We start from the raw sequence: 21318 nt of genomic DNA on the forward strand, positions 1-21318 counted from the left end.
GCTCCTGGCTCCTGGCTTCTGGCTTTGGATTGGTCCAGCTCCGGCTAGCGTGGCCATTTGGGGAGTGAACCAGCGGATAGAAGACCTTTCTCTCTGTCTCTCCCTCTCTCTGTAACTCTATCTCTCAAATAAATAAAATCTTTAAAGACGAAAAACACATGTAATAACAGAACAAAACAATTTAGATAATACAGCAAAGGACCTAGAATTTAGCTTGCACTCAATACAGGGTCATTTTGCTTGATATTAGTATTGCCTCACAGGGGGCGGGGAGATACTCAACCCCAGTAGGTTTCTGTAAACAGTGACAGAAAGTGTGGGTCTGATGGTGGAGGGCTCATGTGAGTGCAGCTGATGGTTATCTGGCCCTGAAACCCAGTGTCTGGAAAGTGTGGCCCTGAGGAGCACACTGCAAACAAGCCCTCGGGCAAGGAGCAGCAAGAGCAACACTGAGGCCCCTCCCCTGCACATTCACTTGCTGCCCAATTTTCCTTCCCCAACCTCCCACTCCCAGCGGAAGAACAGGGAGGGAGGCCTCAGCAGTGAGGAAAAAGTGAAAGAAAAGTGAAGAAATTTAAACCCAGACATTTGACATTTGGAAACTGGTTCGTGCTACGTGTAAAATGTGAACACTAAGCAGCCTTAAGAGAGTGAAGAAGTCTCATCAGGGAAAGCAATGATATACTGTTAAGTTAAAAAAAAGTGCAGTAACAGTATGTATAATATAATCCAAAATCCTTACAAGAAAAATGGAGGAGATACACATACATGGCCTTGCATAGAAAACCCTAGAAAATCAAATGGCTAACGTGGTTCCCTGTGAAGAACAGATATTTTAATTTTTAGTTAGCTTGATTTAAAATAAAATCTATGCGGACACTGACAGAAGAAGACAAGGATGCAGCTTCAGCGGGGAACAGAGTCGATCATGTGTGCCTTTGTCTTCTCTGCGTGAATTCATGATTTCCTGTTAATGTCACTTAAAGCCAGACACGAACTCAACAATCGCCGACCCAAACAGCCCTACCCCACCTAGGGTGGCTTTCTCATTGACATCTTAGTAAAACAATGAGTTTGGGATGGTGTGTTTGTCTTGGGGCATACAAATAAGGCAGAGGCCAAAATCTGGCCTGATTAAAATAAACTGCTGCTCAAAACTTTTCAACATTCCTATTTAAAAAGTGAAAAACATATTCCAGGGAGATCATCTTTCAGGAGAAAAGAACAGGAAGAAAGGCAGCAACAAAAACCCCGATTCTGGCCCTGCTTCTGCCATTTCCTATCTATCTGGCAATGGGCATCAACTTGATGAGCTTCTGGTCTCTCAGCAGCCAACTGAGGCTGAGAATATCCTCTCACCCACAGAGTTGCTGGGAGTATCTGGAGGCGAGTCTAAAGCATTCAGTTCAGTCCTCGGGGTACTGCAACTCTCAGATGGGTGCTTAATAAATAGTGCCCAGAGAGAGAACAATCCATCATGGGAAGCGGGATACACAGCAGACTCATAGAATGGCAGATGTCCTAAATAGCACTCTGGCTCAGAGTGCTATTAAGGGCAGAATCAGCCCTTAAGGCATTCAGATATGGCTCAAGAGCCCATGAGAGTATTTTAGGCATGGAAAGCCAAGACACTCTCGAAAAAAAAAAAAAAAGAAGAAGACCTAAATGAAAGATCTCTGCGAGTGAGATTCCAGTGGAAAGAACAGGGCCATCAAAGAAGGAGGTACCTTTCTCTGAAGGGAGGAGAGAACTTCCACTTTGACTATGACCCTGTCGGAATAAGATCAAAGTCGGCAAACCCTAAAGGCTTCCATAGCCTTGGCAACTCATGACTAGAGCCTAGGGAGATTACTGATGCCATAAACAAGAGTGTCAAATTGTTAAGTCAACAACAGGAGTCACTGTGTACTTACTTCTCATGTGGGATCTGTCCTTAATGTGTTGTCCAATGTGAAGTAATGCTATAACTAGTACTGAAACAGTATTTTACACTTTGTGTTTCTGTGTGGGTGCAAACTGATGAAATCTTTACTTAATATATACTAAATCGATCTTCTGTATATAAAGATAATTGAAAATGAATCTTGATGCAAATGGAATGGGAGAGGGAGTAGGAGATGGGGGGGTGCAAGTGGGAGGGAAATTATGGGGGGGGGGGGAGCCATTGTAATCCATAAACTGTACTTTGGAAATTTATATTTACTAAATAAAAAAAAATTAGTGCACAGAAAGCGATAATAAGAAGGAAGAAAGGCCCGGAGCCGTGGCTCACTTGGCTAATCCTCCGCCTTGCGGCGCCGGCATCCCATATGGGCACCGGGTTCTAGTCCCGGTTGCTCCTCTTTCAGTCCAGCTCTCTGCTGTGGCTCGGGAGGGCAGTGGAGGATGGCCCAAGTGCTTGGGCCCCAGCACCCACATGGGAGACCGGGAAGAAGCACCTGGCTCCTGGCTTCAGGTTGGCGCAGCGCCAGCCATGGTGGACATTTGGGGAGTGAACCAACGGAAGGAAGATCTTTCTGTCTGTCTCTCTCTGTCTAGAATTCTACCTGTCAAATAAATTTTAAAAACAAACAAACAAGCAAAAACAGAGCCTCGTGGGCCTGGTGGCATTTCACCTGAGAAGACGACAGCCAGGATGAAAATGTACATGAAGCCACAAGAGCTGTTTCTCAGAGGCCATAGAAAGGCCTGTGTTGGGGACCACGTAGGCTCCCATGTGGGCTGTTATCGATTTAGGATTATCTTCCACCTACTTCTCAAAAGCTCAGAGGCAGAGTGAGCTAGTAAGAGTCACATATTCGGAACACTCACTTAAACAGGAACGCAAGAATCAGAGCAGCACAACAGGGAGACGTAATCACTTTGAAATCTGCTGTGACTGAAAATAAAACTTAGCTCTAGGCATTCAGAGTGAAGATAAAAATGCCAACTTACAGGTGTCACCAGGCAGAGGAAGAGCGCAATCAGTCAGGACAGGCAAAGTTTCCTGGAACTACATTCGAAATATTATAACTAGAAACTGATCCTAGGAACTTATGCTTCTCATTCCCCCCACATCACAAACTCCTAACGCGAACTGTGATGTGTTATTCTCTTCCTTATAGCTTTGCCAATTATTGGCTGTGTGACCTGGAGTCGATGGCTCACCTCTCTGAATCTGTTTCCTCGCACCTAAAAGGGACCACACATTTGTGAAGGGAGTAAAGGAAACAGTAACATTTAGCACTAACTCAGTGTATCAAAAGCTTCATGAACATTATTTCACTGAAATCTTCCAATAACCATGTAAGGCAAAATCCATAAATTATTATTTTATAGATGAACTCTGTGAGATTCAGAGAGGCAAAGAAAGTTGCCACTGTCACACAGCTAAAAAGTAGAAGGTCTGGAACTCAATTTCATGCTTAGCTGACACCAAGGCACACATTTAACCTTTATACTTTTTTCGACTTTCCATGTGTACATTAGGCACATAGCGGTTCCTCGCACATAGTAGGTGTTCAACATATTAGTTCCCTTGCTTGCTCCTCCTTTTTATCCTAAAATGATAGATATATAACAAATTGAAGCTCCACTGAAATAGCATTAGTATCTTCTAGTCACATAGTTTAAGGAAATCACATTAGCTAATCTATTTTCTCTATCACTGTCACTGCATCTCTGCCTATCACTATGCACTATTTCAACTGTTCTACCAATAAGGAGCTAGAAGTCAGCAAGCCGCTGGGTGATACGCCCAGAGTCATATGGAAGTCACTGCCAAAACCACATAGAAACCTCAGTCCTCTTCCTTCTAAATCAGCCTTTCTCCTCTCACATGACACAGCCTCCATAATAAAGAACAGATTATTCGTTTTTTATCTGGAAAACTACCAAACGCACAACTCAATAAGGGGCCTCATGACCCCACCACCTTGTCAAAGGGAAGAAAGTGTATAAAAAATGAGTTTTGCAGGAGAGGCGGTTTGGGTCCATCAACTTTCTCTTGGATTACACCCATTAAAAAGATAAAATAATGTGGAGAATAATGCGACAGATCCCTATGTCTATGTCCCTGGAAACTGAAGTTAAACTCACGGATTCTTCAAACTTACATGCTGTGCACCCAGGGCAATCATAAACTCCTGCGGGGCTGTAGGGGTGCTATTATTTCAACCATATCTTTGAAAGAAAATGTGATTCTCAATCAGGCCACTCTAAGAATTAAAGTAGGCAATAAGCAGCACAAATTGATGGGGTCTCAGGACTCTGGAACTTCAGAAGGGAGCTGGCAGGCCACTGAGGACAACCCTTCACATGGGACATGAAGGAACAGAGGCTCAGAGAGGTTAAGTGGCTTGTCTAAGGTTTCCCAGTCAGGACAGCAAGAACTAGGAAATAAACCTCTGGTTATCATCTATTCCACTACTAAATCTCACCTCTAAGGTCCACGAGCATACCTAGCACTTTGCTGAATTACCGTCTGCAAAGAAAATGCAAGGAGTAATCAGGATTCTAATTCTGCCGTACTTCCTTGCCCTGTGATCTTGGGCAAGTCCCTTAGTTTCTCTGAGTTTCAGTTTTCTCCTCTGCAAACTGTGGGTCCTAGGAAGTTCCACAAATTAGCTAGAGGTAAACAAGGGGTTTGGCACACAGCTTGTGAGCTCCAAGAAGGCAAGGTATGTGCAGGACGTGTGGGTATGTACATCCCTAGCACAGAGCCTGGCCCAGAGACATTCTCAGGGAATTCACTGAGCAGACTGATGAAGTGACCAAGCAAACGGGTACTGGACTTGAATCCAAGTCTCTCTGACCTGTAAGATACCTGCTTTCAAAGCAGGATGTTAATTCAGCTTACAGAGCACTGAGAACACAGCAGAACAAGACAGTCATTTTCTGGCCCCAAGTCAGAAAAACATTCAGCAGGGAAAGTTCCTGGATTCTCGGTGTTGGGACTACTTCTTGTTGGAGGCCTGCGCACATCCTGCGGCTTTAGAATCAACTACACCTGAGGTTAGGGCCCAGCCTCAGCACAAGTAGTGTGGCCTTGGAGAGATCGTTTTACCGTTTACTTCTTTGAACCTAAATGTCCAAACCTGGAGAGGGGACAAAACCTACTTTACAAGGATCATATGACAAATGAGGCAACATAAAAAATCCAGGATAACTCCATAAAAAGACATTTGATTCGAGTTAGACTTAATTTCCCTCCTAGTTATTTGGAAGCTGCATTCATTTCATATTCATTAAACGTTGTTTCCTTTCGGATCCTCCTTATCTATAATAAAGCCCTCAAGTCGATCTCCTTACTTTCCTTACCCTCCTCATAGTCTTTACCGTCACTTGACACTGTATTAGGTAGGTACGTTGGCATCACATTGCTTTTCAACTTGCCATGCCTACTCATCATCTATCAGGTAAGCCTCGGAAGATGGGGACCTTTTGCTGTTTGTTTACTGCTATACCCCAACAACTAGGAAAGTACCTGGCATGTAGTTACTGCTTAATAAATATTTTTTGAATGATCAAACAAATTAATTCAATGAGTATGTGAAAGTCTCTGTGGGAAAAGGGATTTAGGGCCATCACTGTGGTGCAGCAGGTAAAGCTGACATCTCATGTGGGTGCCAGTTCAAGTCCTGGATGCTCTACTTCCAATCCAGCTCTTTGCTAATGCACCTGGGAAAGCAGTGGAAGATGGTCCAAGTGCTTGGGCCCCTGTCACGCACGTGGGAGATCCAGATGAAGCTCCTGGCTCCTGGCTTCTGACCAGGCCATTTCAGCCATTTGGGGAATGAACCAGTAGGTGAAAGAGCTCTGTCTCCCCTTTCTCTGCAACTCTGTATTTCAAATTCACTTTTTTTTTTAAGAGGAATTTAAATCTCCTGTCAAGAAATCTGAGAAGACTTAGGTTTCATCTGAGCTGCGGGAGCCACATCCCGACTTCCTGGGTTCACCTGTCCCATGTATTCTCTGTCTTAATCAGCAGCCAGAGAAACCCTCGAGAAGTCCACATGAGATCAGGTCAGCCCCTCCTTTAACCCCATCAGTGGCTTTCTGCTGCACCTAGAACAAAGCCCCATTCCTCAGAAGGCACCTTTCCCAGCAGGCACAACCCGCACCTACCACTCTCTCCTGGAGGCTGCCCCATGCTGGCTTCTTTCCCAAACATGCCATGATCTTGTCTTCTTCTTATTATTATTTATTTAAAAATGAACACAGCATTTTTTGTTCATTTGAAATTTTAAGTTCTATATACTAATACAGTTAATATTCTGTTTTTATGTCTAAAACTCAACTAGCAGGGATTAATGGTTCTTCACGAACAAACGCTGATCTCACTTCTGACTCAGGGCCTTTGTGCTTACTGTTCACTCTGTCTAGAATGCTCTTCCCTCTGCCAGCTATTCTTCATCATTTACTTCTCCACAAAAAGTTACCTCTTTTAAAAAAAAAATATTTATTTATTAGAAAGGCAGAGTTATGGAGAGAGAGAGACATCTTCCATCTGCTGGATCACTCCCCAGATGGCCTAACAACCAGGGCTGGGCCAGGCCAAAGCCAAGAACACTATCCAGATCTCCCATGTGTATGGTAGGGACCCAAGACTTGGGCCATCTTCCACTGCTTTCCCAGGTGCATTAGCAGGGAACTGGATCAGAAGTTGAGCAGCCAGAACTAGAACGGGTGCTTATATGGGATGCCACATCATAGGTGGCAGCTCAACCCACTGCACCACAACGTAAGCCCCAAATGTTACCTCCTTCAGGAGTCTTCAGGCTGCAGTTGCTTGTCACCACTACCCTCACCAAGATCTCTTTTCAAGCCCATTGCCATTTCTTTCCTCAGAGCATTTTATTACCTGGAATGATTTTATTTACCTACTTGTCCTCTCTTTCCAACCAGAATGCAAACTACATGAGGACAAGGGATTTCTCAAGCTACTGCTACATTCGCAGCCTCTAGAACAACAGGCACTCAAAAATAGTTCCAAATCAGTACACTGGGTCTCAAAAGAAGCTTTCCAAGATGAAAGGGGCAGTAGGGCGGGCTATCAGCTTAACAGCACAGTGGGGCATTGGTTTCTTTCCAAGGACAGTCACCTCATTTCACTGAAATATGTGAATTTCAGACAAACTCACTTCGGAATGGGTACCCGAATTAATGTCCCTTCCACTTCTGGGTTCAGATTCATTCCACTTTCTCTTATAGCCTTGATAGCTGCAGCTGTACACTGAAAACCAGATCAAAAGGTAAACAGAATTAGTAAATAATTATTACCAGATGCAAGCCCTCCGTCGATAACTGGCAACCCATCTTGGCAGAACATGGAAACATTTAGTTCTGTTACCAGTAAGATCAGGAAGTTACATTGGTGTAGAGTGCTTTGATCAAGCTGAATAGCAAACTATGTCCACTCCTGGTACCAGTGTACAGCAGGAGGAAAAAAGAGAAGAAAAAATAAAAAGAAAACAGCTCTGCTTCTTTGAAAAGATTTCAATGGTTTGAGGCAACACAGATCAAAACCACAATAAATCCTCAAGGGAGGGGGGCTGGTCTGTGCAAAGATTGGTGTAAAGACAGATGAAAGATTTCATACGTTAAAAATTCCAGTTGACATTTTACACTCAAAATGTACCAGTGCCGATTTGGAATGAGTAAATAAATTTAACTCATTCGCATCTACACTCACACCAAACTCACTCACGTCTTCAGAGTGAGCAATGAATCCGCTGGTGTGCGTTACAGGAAAAATAGTTCTTCTGAACAGGAAGCTGCAAGCCTCTGTTCCAATCTGAGACCCTGTGACACCTGAACCTCAGAAGACAGGCAGACAACATGAGCAAGACCTCTCACTCTGTGCTCGCACATGGTAACACCCAGTCATCATCCTACGAAGGTAAGAACCCACAAACCCTCACACAAAGCGGAGTCGATGCCCTCATGTAGCTGCTGTCCTGATGTCCTTCAGGGCTCCTCTGGCAGGGTTGCTCACCAGCGTGCCCATTGTCAACTGCTACGCTGACTTCTCAAAGCGCCTCACCTCACATTTAAGCTACACTATAACTACAACCACACCTGATTTGTAAAGGATAACAAGAAAGCTGTGTGTATGTGTGCGTGCTCATGTGTGTGTGTGTGAGAGAGAGATGGGGGAAGAGAGACAGAAAGAGATTGGCACAACAATGTGGAATTCATGAAACCAAAGCCTCTGACATTTTCAAAAGAATTTTAGGTTTGACCAGAGCCAGTACACATCACTTGTATTCATCTGGCAACTCTGGGCCTGGAGTTCCTCTCGAGTTTCTGGTTTGAATGAATGGGGGTGGATACACACCTGTTTTAATTTACTAGGTGTCTGCTGTTGTTGCTATTGTTTGTGGAGGAGGTACCTAAAAAGCTTATCCATTTTTCAAATGACCTTAATTCTTCAACTATAAGTTGTCACCATAAGGTCAAACAACCATCCACATACAGATGAACAATCCCCTTGGGAGGTTGTACAAAGACTCCAACGGTGTGGCCACTGCTTAAAATAGTAAATTATTTCCTTAACTGGATTCTTTTATTGTTAAGTATTTATTTATTTGAAAGGCAGAGAGGGAGGGAGCCCATACTCGGTTCACTCCCCAGATGCCAGCCACAGCCAGGAGACCGATGCTTGAAGCCAGAAACTCAAATCAGGTCTCCCACATAGGTGACAGCAACCCAGTTACGTGAGCCATCACTGCTGCTTCCCAAGGTCTGCATTAGCAGGGAGCTGGGATCAGGAGCTGGAGCTCAGAGTCCAACTCTGGCAATCCAATGTGGGAACCGGGATCTTAAACACATCTCAAGCAACAGGCCAAAATCTGTCCCCCAGATAGTAAGTTTTGTTTTGTTTTGTTTTAGATTTTATTTATTCATTTGAGAGGTAGAGTTACAGACAGTGAGAGGGAAAGAGAAAGAGAAAGGGCTTCCAATAACTGGTTCATTCCCCCAAAAGGCTGCAACGGCTAGAGCTGGGCCAATCCAAAGCCAGGAGCCAGGAGAATCCTCCAGGTTTCCCATGCGGACGCAGAGGCCCAAGTTCTTGGGCCATCTTTTACTGCTTTCCCAGGCTATAGCAAAGAGCTGGATCAGAGGAGGAACAGAACCAGCACCCATAGGACTAACCTACTACACCACAGTGCCAGCCTGATAGTTAAGTTTTTTTTTTTAAGATTTATTTTATTTATTTGAAAGAGTTGCAGAGAGAGGTAGACAGAGAGAGAGGTCTTCCATCCGCTGGTTCACTCTGCAATGGCCGGCTGGAACTGCGCCGATCTGAAGCCAGGAGCCAGGAGCTTCTTACAGGTCTCCTATGTGGTTGCAGGGGCGCAAGGACTTGAGCCACCTTTCTCTGCTTTCCCAGTCCATAGCAGAGAGCTGGATCAAAAGTGAAGCAGCCAGGACTAGCACCGGCACCCCCGCCTCAGGGCAGGGCTTTAACCCATTGCGCCACAGCACCAGCCCCTAGTAAGTTCTTAAACTAGTTATCTCTAACCAGATAATCAGAGCTGGAAGGGCTCTCTGACAATCAAGTACAGCCTCTATTTTCTATAGCACAGACATGGTCTTCCCTGAGAACCCAAAAGATAGAGTAAGAACCCCACAAATCGTACTTTCTGTTATTGGCACAGTGAAGGGAAGGCTAAATGAAGATTCAGTCCCATGATGTTACTCTGTATTTTTTTCCAGATGCCAAAGTTCAGTGCATTCAGTAATTGTTACATAAAGAATTTGATTTTTTTAATAGCCAAAAATAATTTGGAACTAGGTCTGGTGTATAAAGGGCATGGGGCTGGTGCTGTGGTATAGTGAGCTAAGCCTCCACCTGGGGCACAAGTATCCCATATGGGTGCCAATTCAAGTCTCCGCTGCTCCACTTTCAATCCAGTTCTCTGCTATGGCCTGGGAAAGCAGCAGAAGATGGCCCAAGTGCTTGGGCCCCTGTACCCACATGGGAGACCAGGAAGAAGCTCCTGGCTCCTGATTCCAGACTGGCAATCAGTTGGGGAGTGAACCAGCAGAGGGAAGACCTTTTTCTCTGTCTTTCCCTCTCTTTTTCTGTAACTCTACCTCTCAAATAAATAAATAAATCTTAAAAAAATAAAGAGCATGGCCAACGTACATAAAAGAGTTGGATAAGGAAGTGAAATTAATTTTCCTCTACAAGAGAACTGTCATCCTCCTTTAATAAAATGAAATAGATTTTCAAAGTTAACAATTAGGGGGAAATCTCTACTTTGGAGGAACAGGCCGATTTCAAGTGTCCCCAGTCCTCTTCGGTGGCTTCTCACTAAATGACCAATGGTCTCCCACTACAACATCCCATCACCACCACCTCTACTTCACAGTCTGGCCCAAGAATTTCCATATTACCTTTCTCTGTGGGCACAAGAGCAACTAGTGCTGACACTAAACAGGACAGGGACTGTGTTTCTGTTATACCTGTTACACCTTCCCAGTACAACACACAGTACCAGGGACTAGGTAAGTGCTCAGTAAAAACTTATTGAATAAATATATTAATGATACAGCTCAGATCTATTACAAAGTTCATTTTATTGCTTACTTTATACTTAAACTTTCCTATGTCTTTTCATATACAGGAAAAATATGTTAATCAAGCAAAGTTTCCATTTTGCAAAGAAACCTACTGAAAGAAATTGTTCTTCTAACATATTCTAGATATGTATACTTTGGTTTGACATGGTAGAATGCAGAACCTCAGAGACTTGGAGTTATTTTCCCAACATATCAGAAACACTATGGTTCAGACATAAAAAAAAAAAAAAAAAAAGGAATACATTCCTGTGACGTTTCTATCTCTTATCCATAGCTTTTATTCCCATTGGTGGTATGCTCACCAGTACCCCAGGCCAAATACTTTCTCAAAGGGCAACACTGGCCAACTGATTATGGTTGTTTAGAGTACTGTGTTGAGAAAGACTCTAGACTCCAAATGGAGTCGGGCAGGAAAGAGGTCTATGATCAATCAGCAGTTTCTACCATAGCCATTCTTTTCATTTATTTGAAAAGCAAAGTTGCAGAGAGAGATCTTCCATCCTTGAGTTTACTCCCAAATTAGCCTGAACAGCTAGAGCTGGGCCAAGCCAAAGCCAGGAGCCACAAGAACTCCATCCTGGTCTCCCATGTGGGTGGCAGGAGCCCAAGTACTTGGGCCACCTTCTGCTGCTTTCTCAGGTGCAGTAGCGGGAGCTCAATCAACAGTGGAGCAGCTGGAACTCAAAGCGGCACCCATATGGGATGCCAATGGCACAGGCAGCAGCTTAACCTGCTACACCACAACACCAACCCATACCATTGCTATTCTTAAGCTATTAAGTTCTGAAGGACTAAAGACATGAAACTTGTGTAGACAGGTGAATGAGTCCTTGAGGATTTAGATTCATGTCAACTCTGTTAGAATTATATCAACTATTGGCCTTCCATTTTCTTTATACCTCAATGAGCACCTGGAATGTAAGGTATACCAAAGCAGAGACCTAGTCTCTTCTAGTCAACACTGAATTCCCAGTGCCTCAAATAGAACCTAATCAACTGAAGGGAATCAAAGAATATGTGTTGAATTAATGAGTGAATGGAGAAAGGAGCACAGGCAATCACACCCAGCAAAGATCTGTGTTCAAATCCCGGCTCTATGACAACAGTGCGAACCTCGAAGGGGTACTACTCTGAGCCTCAGTTTCCTCATGGATAAAATGGACTAAGTAATACCTAACTTTACAGAGCACCTGGGCTGGTCGTATGAAATAAACATAAGAAAGGAACTGGCAGCACAAGAGACACTTAATACACATTAACTCTCTTCCTTCCAAAAAGTGTTACAGAGCCTGTTGATTTTTTTTTTCATTTGCCTTGTTTTGTTCAAGGGTTTTTACTCCCTTCTTTTCTTTCCCATCATTAGCTCTAGCTGCAGGCAAGTTCATACAAGGCAGCAACTGTGTGTATCATTTATCAAGCAGGACACATGTTAAACAAATGCAACACAGTGTTCTGTCTTCAATGCACTGAGATTATGCATGTAAATCTGTATTGTGTCACTGCAGCATGACACAGAAACGCTCAGGTTTGGAAAAAAAAAAGCCAACGGTATGTGAAACAGAAAGGAATTACATAAACACAGAGAGGATTAGCTCAGCGTTTTAAAGCTTCGAACCTGGGTACTCTATAGACGGCGTCTAAGCTAGAGGAAGGAAATGTTTAGTTAGAGCTATTTGTTTAATATAGACACCAGATGAGATAAAGGAATTCAAAAGACAATGTAACTCACACTTCCTCACTCTGTCCCTACAAATGAACCTCTCTGAGATGCCTGTACAAAATTTTTTCAAAATCCATTGAATTTCAACTTGGAGAAATGGCAAAGATGCCTTGGTTAAAAAAAAAAAAAAATGAAGATATACTCCAACTTCCTAAGAAAAAATTAGGTTGTTCATATCTCCTCCTGCCTCCTAAGATGCTCTGGTAGCCAATCAGGAGCTGCTTCTGTGAATATCATTTGCTATTTAATAACAGAAGTGGCGGGCTCTGAAAGGCAATCTGTCTGATGAGGTCTTCAAGCTGTGTAATTAGGAGGCTATTCCCTAAATTGGCCTGCAGTGCCTATGGGATTAGATGAACAAGGCAGAGAGGCCTCAGTAGCTCAGAGGGGCCAGAAAAGGAAAGAGGTGACAGTTCTCTTTTCCTCCCTTTCTCCGCTCCTCAGTACCACCAGCACTGAGTGCTTCTCTTCCCTCAACCTAATGACAAGTACCCATCCCTTCAAGGAGAGTTTACTGACTGATTCCACGTGCCAGGCACTGTGTTTGATGCTGGACACAATGAACAACTTAGCCAATGCCTATATTCCAAGCTTACAATTCAACACAAGTGAGATGAAAAATACACATAAATAAATGTGTAACTAATGAGTGATAAGTGCAATGAAGGAAAAAAAATATGCTGTATGAGAAAGCTTAGTGTGGAAGAAGAGTTTAGATTGGGTGAACTAAGGAGGGCTTCCCTGCCAAAGTGACATTTCAGCTACGATCCAAAAACACAAGTAGCAGCTTGCCAAACAAGAGCATTGCCAGCAACAGACAGTACAGGCAAAGCCTAGGACGCAAAGGAGTGTGAGGGACTGAAAGACAAGCAAGGTTAGAACACCGTGCAGGGGGCCGGTGCTGTAGCGTAGTGGGTTAAGCTGCCGCCTGTAGTGCTGGCATCCCAAATGAGTGCCAGTTCCAGTCCTGGTTGCTCCACTTCTAATCCAGCTCTCTGCTATGGCCTGAGAAAGCAGTGGAAGATGGCCCAAGTGCTTGGGCCCTCTGCACCTGTGTGGAAGATCCACAAGAAGCTCCAGGCTCCTGGCTTTGGATCCACCCAGCCCCAGCTGCTGCAGCCATTTGTAGAGTGAACCAGTAGATGGAAGATCTCTCTCCCCACCCCCCTGACTCTCTGCCTCTGCCTCTCTGTAACTCTGCCATTCAAATAAATAAAAAGTGTTAAAAAAAAAAAAAAAAAAAGAAAAGAAAAGAAAAATTCAGGATGACAAGGGCACAAGACTGAAGAGGCTAACAGAGGCCAGATCATGCAAAGCCTTCTAGGCCACTGTAAGGATTTCTCACTTTTTCTTAAAGATTAATTGAAGCCACTAATAAATTTAAAGTATGAGAATTATGTGATTCAACATATTTTTTAAAGATTTATTTTATTTATTTGAAAGGCAGAGTTACCCAGAGAGTCAGAGAGATCTTCCTTCCACTATTCACTCACCAAATGGCAGAACAGAGAGAGAAAGAAAGAGAGAGAGACAGAGAGAGAGAACTTCCATCTGTGGGTTCACTCCCCAAATGGCTGCAATAGCCTGGGCCAGGCTGAAGCCAGGAGCCAGGAACTTCATCTCTGTCTCCCATGCGGATGCAGGACCCCAAGGACTGGGGCCATCTTCCACTGCTTTCCCGGGTGCATCAGCAGGGAGCTGGAACAGAAATGGAGTAGCTGGGACTCAAACCAGAGCCCATATGGGCTGCATTGCAGGCGGCAGCTTAACCTGCTATACCACACCAGCTCCAACATATATTCTCAACAGCTCACTCTGGCAGAAGTAAGGCGAATAGAGGGGTCGTGGTGACAGCACCCCACAAGTGTGCCTGGCACAGCTCTATTTTATGAATGTGTGTGCTGAGGAAGGGCTTGCTTTCTTCCCTTTCTCTTCTCTGGCCTAGTTTGTTGACTCCAAACCATGGCCTGTGTTTTTGGACAGAACTACTGAAATGACCAGAATTGGAAGGTTCCTTCACTTCATGTTAGCAGATGAGGAAATGGAGGCCGGGAGAGAGAACCAACTTGCCCAAGGTCAAACAGCCCGTTAGTGGCAGAGACGGGACCAGATCCCGGGTCCACTAGGACTTCCAATCCAGACCAATTCTTAGTGGACCAATAAGGAAAAGCCTACTCATCTTCCTCAACTAGACTTAAAATAGTTAAGCTTCAAGATTGCAATGATCTAATGTAACCCACCTTCCTGTCTTGAGAGCACTGTGCTCCATTCAATTCTTCAAGTCAATCTAACTTGAAAGGATTGTGAGTTTCTGGAGGATCTGCTCCAAATACTAATGCAGATGTCACAGACTGGTGGCCTTCAGGCCACATCTGGCCCATTAGTATGTTTCATCTCACAGTCTTAAGAAAAAAGGGAACTAGTCATCATTTGACAAAGTTCATAAAATAATTTGAGTTTACTAGATTTTCTGGAAATAAAAATATCCTAATATCCACTAACACTCATTACCAGGCCCACTTTTTGCCTGGTAGTGATCAGCAGGAGCTGGGCAGAGGCCCTCCCACAAGTACAGCCCAGCCTTTCCAATTTTCCAGAGCGCCCTGCCATGTTGGCCAGATGCCAAACACTGCATCTCCATCATTGTTTTTTGTAGGTGAGTCTTGTTTCAGTTTTCAAACTTCTTGCCTGATCTCCAGCATTTGAGCTTAACAAAGAAGGTATTCAGAAATAGGAAAGAGCTTTTCCTTATCCTTAAGTTCCCTCTATTATGTCTTCTCTCTTGTTGCATCCTCCTGATGTGATCCAGCCTCCTCTATCCCCAAGGAGAACGCAGAGAACAACCCTTTCAGCAAGGCCCCCTTACCTCTGGGAAGCTGGCCATATTCACCAAAATCAGCTGTGGTGACTTCATGGAGATCTGGCTAATTTGGTTTAAAGCAAGCTTCCCATCAGCAGTCACCACAGTAATCTGATCAAGGGATCCTAAAACAAACAAACAAAAAAAAATAAAAATGTTTTAAAATTACAGAGTCTTAGAATTACAATACAAAATTTAGGACCTTAGTAGCCCCACTGCTAACCCCCTTTTTAATTCAGACTCCACACACACTTAGGGATCCCTTATCAATGTGATAAGACTGTTCTAAGCACTTCTATTGGAGCAGTACTGATAGTGATGGAAAGTGCTTGACACTACTAGAACCAAGCTAGAATTTCCTACCTGCCACTGGGGTGGCCACCCCTCCTTCTCCACCTGAACCTGAGGGGTCTCCTGTGACCCAAGACTTCCAGAGCTAAAAGTGGAAAGAGTGGATCCATTGATTCCCTCCTCCACTCCACCCACCCCCAACTCAGACCCCCTCACCCCTCCTCCAGCCACTTTGCCATCTACTAGCTGTGAAACATGGGACCAGTTCGATTATCCTCTCTGTGTCTTGGTTTCCAATTCAGACATAAGGTAACTTATCTTACAGGATTAAAGTGAGGACTCTAGCTAAAGGGTTTTAGCTAAATATAGACAATCGAATATATAAAAGATACCAAAATAATAAACATAGTAGCCTTTTTAGTTCTTACAATTTCTCTCTGACATTGCATTATTCTCTTGACTTTCCAGGTTAGAGAGAAGGATAACTGGGCCAAGAGCGTAGAGCTAACAAAAGGAAACCATCAAGAGCCAAGACCCAAACTCAGCTGTGCTTTATTCTTATCTCAGTCAAAGGTCTTTCTGCAAGTGGAACAGAAATCCTGCTCAGCAACACAATCAGCCAGGGGCTTTGTGACTTGGATTGCTAGGCCCCACCCCAGACTCTAACTCTGGAGAGGCTATGGAGCCTGTGATTTCTGGGGAGACTTCAATTTTTTAAGTTCATCAGGCTGATTCTGACACATAAAGTTCAGAACCATTCCCTTATGCTACCCTTGATTTTGATACCTAAATCCTCTTCAGAAAGAAGCCCATTAAAAAAGGAAAAAGAAAAAAATCCTGGGAAGCAGAAGATGATGGCTCCAGTGCTTTGTACCCTGACACCCACATGGATGTAGTTCCTGGCTCCTAGCTTCAGCCTGGCTCAGTCCTGGTTATTGTAGACAACTGGGGAGTGAACCAGCAGATGGAAGAGCTCTCTCAGTCTCAGTCAGTCTCTCTTTCTCTTTCTCTGCTGTTTTGCCTTTCAGGTAGAAGAAAAAATAAACATTTAAAAAAAGACAAAAACTATGAGCACCCATGGATTTCAAAATTGTTTGCTCCAAAAATAAACTTACTTTTTAATCCATTATCCATAAGCTTTCTAAAGTACCCTTATATTAAGTTCATTGTTAACCCTGGATTTGACATTTATCCATATCTGAATTCTAGAAAACCCTGGCAAAAATTTCAGAAATCCAAGAAATAAGCAGTACAGCCACAATCACAGATGGAAAGGTGCATTATTCAAATTCTCTGATTTCCTATGCAAATGAAACTAGAAGACAATCCTTACCATTCACTGTTGAAGCACTCATGGATGTCTCCTTTTGAGATACAAAGAGAAAAGGGTGGAAGGGAGGAGTTTTTAAAACAAATTGTAGTTGTCCTATCAATATGTGTTCAAATAATCCAGTACCACACTCTGGTCAAAGGGCTATTTGCAATACTCAACCAGATTCACCGTCATCACAAGCTAGACATTAGCCAGGAACATATTGGCAAAATCCATGATTCTGAAGATCAGTGACATGAGCTCAAATACAAACTCTGCCATTTCTTAACAGTGTGATCCTAGGCAGATCCCTTCAATCTTCTGAGCCGTTGTGTGCCAATCTATAAATGGGGCATAAAAATTATACCTACATGGTTTTTATGAGAATAAATGAAATATATGAAAAGCACTTATGAGGAGTTCTTTAAAAAGTTCATGGATGGGTCTGGCGCCGTGGCATACTGGGTTAAGCTGCGTCTGCACTGCCTGCATCCCACATGGGTGCTGGTTCGAGTCCCAGCTGCTCCACTTCCAATCCACTTCCCTGCTAATGTATTTGGGAAAGCAGCAAAAGATGACCCAAGTGTCTGGGCCCATGCACCCATGTGGGAGACCAGGATGAAGATCCTGGCTCCTGGCTTTGCCCTGGTACAACCTTGGCAGTTGCAGCCATTTGGGGAGTGAATCAGTGGATGGAGATCTCTCTCTCCCTCTGTGTAATTCTTTCAAATGAATAAATAAATCTTTAAAAAAAAAAGTTCATGAAAATGTGTATTATGTAAAGTAAGCAGTGGGCCAGCGCTGCAGCATAGCAGGTAAAGTCACCACCTCTAGTGCCGGCATCCCATATGGGCGCCGGTTCAAGTTCAGGCTGCTCCACTTCCGATTCTGCTCTGGGAAAGCAGTAGAAGATGGTCTTTGGGCCCCTGCACCCACGAGGGAGACCTGGAAGAAGCTCCTGGCTCCTAGCTTCAGATCAGCTCAGCTCTAGCTGTTGTGGCCACCTGGGGAGTGAACCAGTGGATACAAGACACCCCCCCCTCCCTCTCTCTCCCTCTCTCCTTCTCTCTTCCTCTTCTCTCTCTGTGTAGCTCTGACTTCCAAATAAATAATCTTAAAAAAAATAAAAGGGAGTGAAATCAAATTTTACAAATATGTGATACTCCTTTTGGACAATTCCCATGGGATAGACTAAGACTTTACTTATTTGAAAGGCAGAGGTACAGAGAGGCAGAGAGAGAGAAAGAGAGAGGTCTTCCATCCACTGGTTCACTCCCCAGGTGGCCACAACAGCCTTCTAAGGCAGAGTGCTGGCTCCAACTTACCTGTTTGTCCCTCCCTCCACCTTGAATTCTAGGCTCCTGAAAGTTGGGAACTGTGTCTATCCCCTCTGTATCCACAACACCTGGTAAAGTACTCAGCACAGGTGAAGTGCTCGGTAACGCTGTGATGAATGAATGAATGCACGCATGGATGGACAAAAGGGAAAGAGGACAAGAACAAACACATAAATGTCCTGAACCAATGTCCTGAACAACTGTTAAAAGGTATCACCTACCTTGGAGATAGACTGCTGGTGGATAGAGGGAAACGTATGAGGAAGAGTGCCTGCTGCTTCAGAGAGTAATGAAAGACAATATGGAAGAATCTGGCAAAAAAGACTGGCCTAGGTTGACCTGCCTCCCCAGTTTCTTCATGATCCCAAGTTCTACATAGAACATTAAACAAACATAGCTCTCAAGAGAAAGAAGCAAAGAGGAAATACCAATAGGAGGCCTTTTGAAAATGGATCTTAGTTCAGCCTTCCTGATTTACCATAGGACCTCTTGCCACAGAAGTCCCAACTCAGGCTTTTCAGAGTGCAATTGCGGGGGTTCCCATTCCCTAAATCCGTATCGACATAATGCATCAAATCCTTTCCCCTCAATCTGTCCCCAGCGAGAATCTCCCTCAATCTCATTCCTGTCCCTCATTTTCTCAGAGGTTAACATTTAACAAATTACACTTCCATCCTTGTTCCAGGCCCATCGTCTTTTTAAGTTCAACAAGAGTGGAGCTTGCTGGCTAATTTTAAGTATCACGTTTCCCCCTGAGCTCCCCTCAAACCGCTCTCTGGTTTCGGCTGCAGAATGTTAACAGGCCAGAAAGCACGGGGGAGACAGAGCACTTTATCAGTTTCATACCTAAAATAATAAGCAAGTTTAAGATAAACAGTTGGGAGAGATTGAATGGCACGCTCTACTGTCAGCAAAGGCAGAAATGCCCCAGTCCAGAGGTTGACAAATGATGGGAATGGTCTTCTGATTTCACACTGGATCTCATCTATGAACTTAGTACATTTCTGATAGTGTTTTTAATTGGAGCTGTGTATTTTTCACTTGCTTTTCTTAAGAACGAGGTCATGAAGTACTTTCTAATTTCCTTACAAACTATGTGAGTGGAAGCAGCCAAGGTTCCATGAGATACTTTCAGAGGGGGTCCCAGGCTTGACTATGGCATGATGACAATTTGCAAAAGGCCAATTTAACAGCAATTGGATTTTTCCTGCATGCTTGCACCATTAGCTGACGACTCACTTCTCATCACATCTGCAAACAGTTCTCCTAGACAGTTCTGACATTTCCCACTTAGAAAAGCCACTTTCAGGAAGTTATTAACCCAAACAGCATCTTCCTGGTCAAGCTCGGGGGTAGAGAAATGACTCAGGTGGGCAGGTTTGCAGCCATTCAGTTTCCAGTAAAAACACAAATTGGAAAAATCAGACTAAAGACGTCAGGACTTAAATGTAGTCACAAAGAAATTCCACATTTTTTGAGTATAATTCCGTAAGAGCAGAGACCATGACTTTTTGTTCACTACCATGTACTAGCACAACAACTAGTTCATAGTAGACAAATACTTGCTGAAAGGATAAATAAATATACCGCTAACTATGTGCTAGGAACTATGCTAGAACCATTATACACCATTATTTTAATACCCATCCCTCCCCCAGAGCTATACAGTAGGAAACAGACAAGAACACCAAGGACCAGAAAAGCAAAAGAACTACTCTTGGTCATCAGTTAGTTACAAAGCTGGGGAAAAAAAACTCAGCTATGGAGTAGGCACGTGGTGCAGCAGTTAAGCCACCGCCTGGGATGCAAGCATCCGATATCAGAGAGCCTGGTTTGAATCTTGGCTCTGCTCCCAGTTCCAGCTTCCTGTAATGCACATCTTGGGAAGCAGCAGCTGATGGCTCAAGTAGCTGGGCTCCTGTCATCCATATGGGAGATCCTGACTGAGATCCAGGATCCTGGCTTTGGCTTGGTCCAGCTCAGGCTAATAGGGGACTCTGGGGAGTGGACCAGCAGATGGAAGATCTCTGTCTTTCTCTGTTTCTTTTTGCCTTTCAAATAATCAAAACACAAAACTCAGCTCTGCCAAAGTCAGGCTCTTTCTACCCCTCCCCAAAATATTGCAGCAGTCACTTACCTGGTGAGGTCCTTATATTGAGAGTCTTATTGAAGTTATCCTTGAGTGCTTCCAACACAGATTTCATTTCTTCATCCACGTCTTCCAAGTTGATTATATCTTCAACCAAGGCAGTGTTAATATTTACTCTGGTTTGGGACTGTCCTTTCCCTTTAGCTAGAAAGCCAACATCCAGTAAACAAAAGAAAAGAAGGAAAAACAAAGAGAATAAGCAGTTGGTGAAGAAGTATATACTCCGCGTAGGGCAAAATGCCAGTACTAGGGAAAAAACCTACATTTACTGAGTGTCAAGTAGGTACCCAATATTGCGCTGAACACTCTCTCACACATTAGTGAAACACAAGCTTTATCATCAGACACTGGTTAAAATCCTGGTTATAATGCTTACTAACTCTATGGTCTGTGGGCAAGTTACCCTATTTTTCTGAGTACCAGGTTCCCTATCTGTAAAAGAGAAGTAAAAATATCTAAATTACAAAGTTGCTATGAGGGCACACCTTAAGTCATTCATATATCTAAAAGAGCACTATCTACATGGCAGAGAACCCATAGTGAATTAATGCCTTTATTTTTTTAGAAAAATAAACAAAAGATAAAAGCAAAATAATTTGCCTAATGTCACAGGTCAGGAAATAGTAAAGCCAAGATCTAGTTCCAGGAGCCGGCGCTGTGGCTCACTTGGTTAATCCTCTGCCTGCAGCACCGGCATCCCATATGGGCACAGGGTTCTAGTCCCGACTGCTCCTCTTCCAGTCCAGCTCTCTGCTGTGGCCCGGGAAGGCAGTGGAGGATGGCCCAAGTGCTTGGGCCCTTGTACCCGCATGGGAGACCAGGAGGAAGCACCTGGCACCTGGCTCCTGGCTTTGGATCGGCGCAGTGCCAGCTGTAGCGGTCATTTGGGGAGTGAACCAACGGAAGGAAGACCTTTCTCTCTAACCCTCTCTCTCACTGTTTATAACTCTACCTGTCAAATTAAAAAAAAAAAAAAAAAAAAAAAGGTCTAGTTCCAGATCTGTCTAGTTTTAAACTCAAACTTTCCATTAGACCATTTCCATAAACTCTAAATGAAGGGAATGGAGAAATACATTAATT

At 43.7% G+C, this 21318-nt stretch overlaps 1 protein-coding gene across 2 annotated transcripts in view; it reads right to left on the reverse strand.

Moving 5' to 3' along the window:
• MRRF (mitochondrial ribosome recycling factor) overlaps positions 1-21318 on the reverse strand; it is a 63120-nt gene that overhangs the window by 28020 nt on the left and 13782 nt on the right. Inside the window, exons 3-5 of one of the 2 annotated variants that reach the window (XM_062207621.1) lie at positions 20227-20382; positions 15156-15274; positions 7122-7213 (exon numbers count right to left, since the gene is read on the reverse strand). In XM_062207621.1, the coding sequence (XP_062063605.1) occupies positions 7122-7213; positions 15156-15274; positions 20227-20382 (367 nt within the window). The remainder of the gene's footprint in view (positions 1-7121; positions 7214-15155; positions 15275-20226; positions 20383-21318) is intronic. The other variant, XR_009867589.1, reaches the window with a different exon arrangement.

Source organism: Lepus europaeus, chromosome 12 (genome assembly GCF_033115175.1).
Source record: "Lepus europaeus isolate LE1 chromosome 12, mLepTim1.pri, whole genome shotgun sequence".
In the NCBI taxonomy this organism is placed as follows: Eukaryota; Metazoa; Chordata; class Mammalia; order Lagomorpha; family Leporidae; genus Lepus; species Lepus europaeus.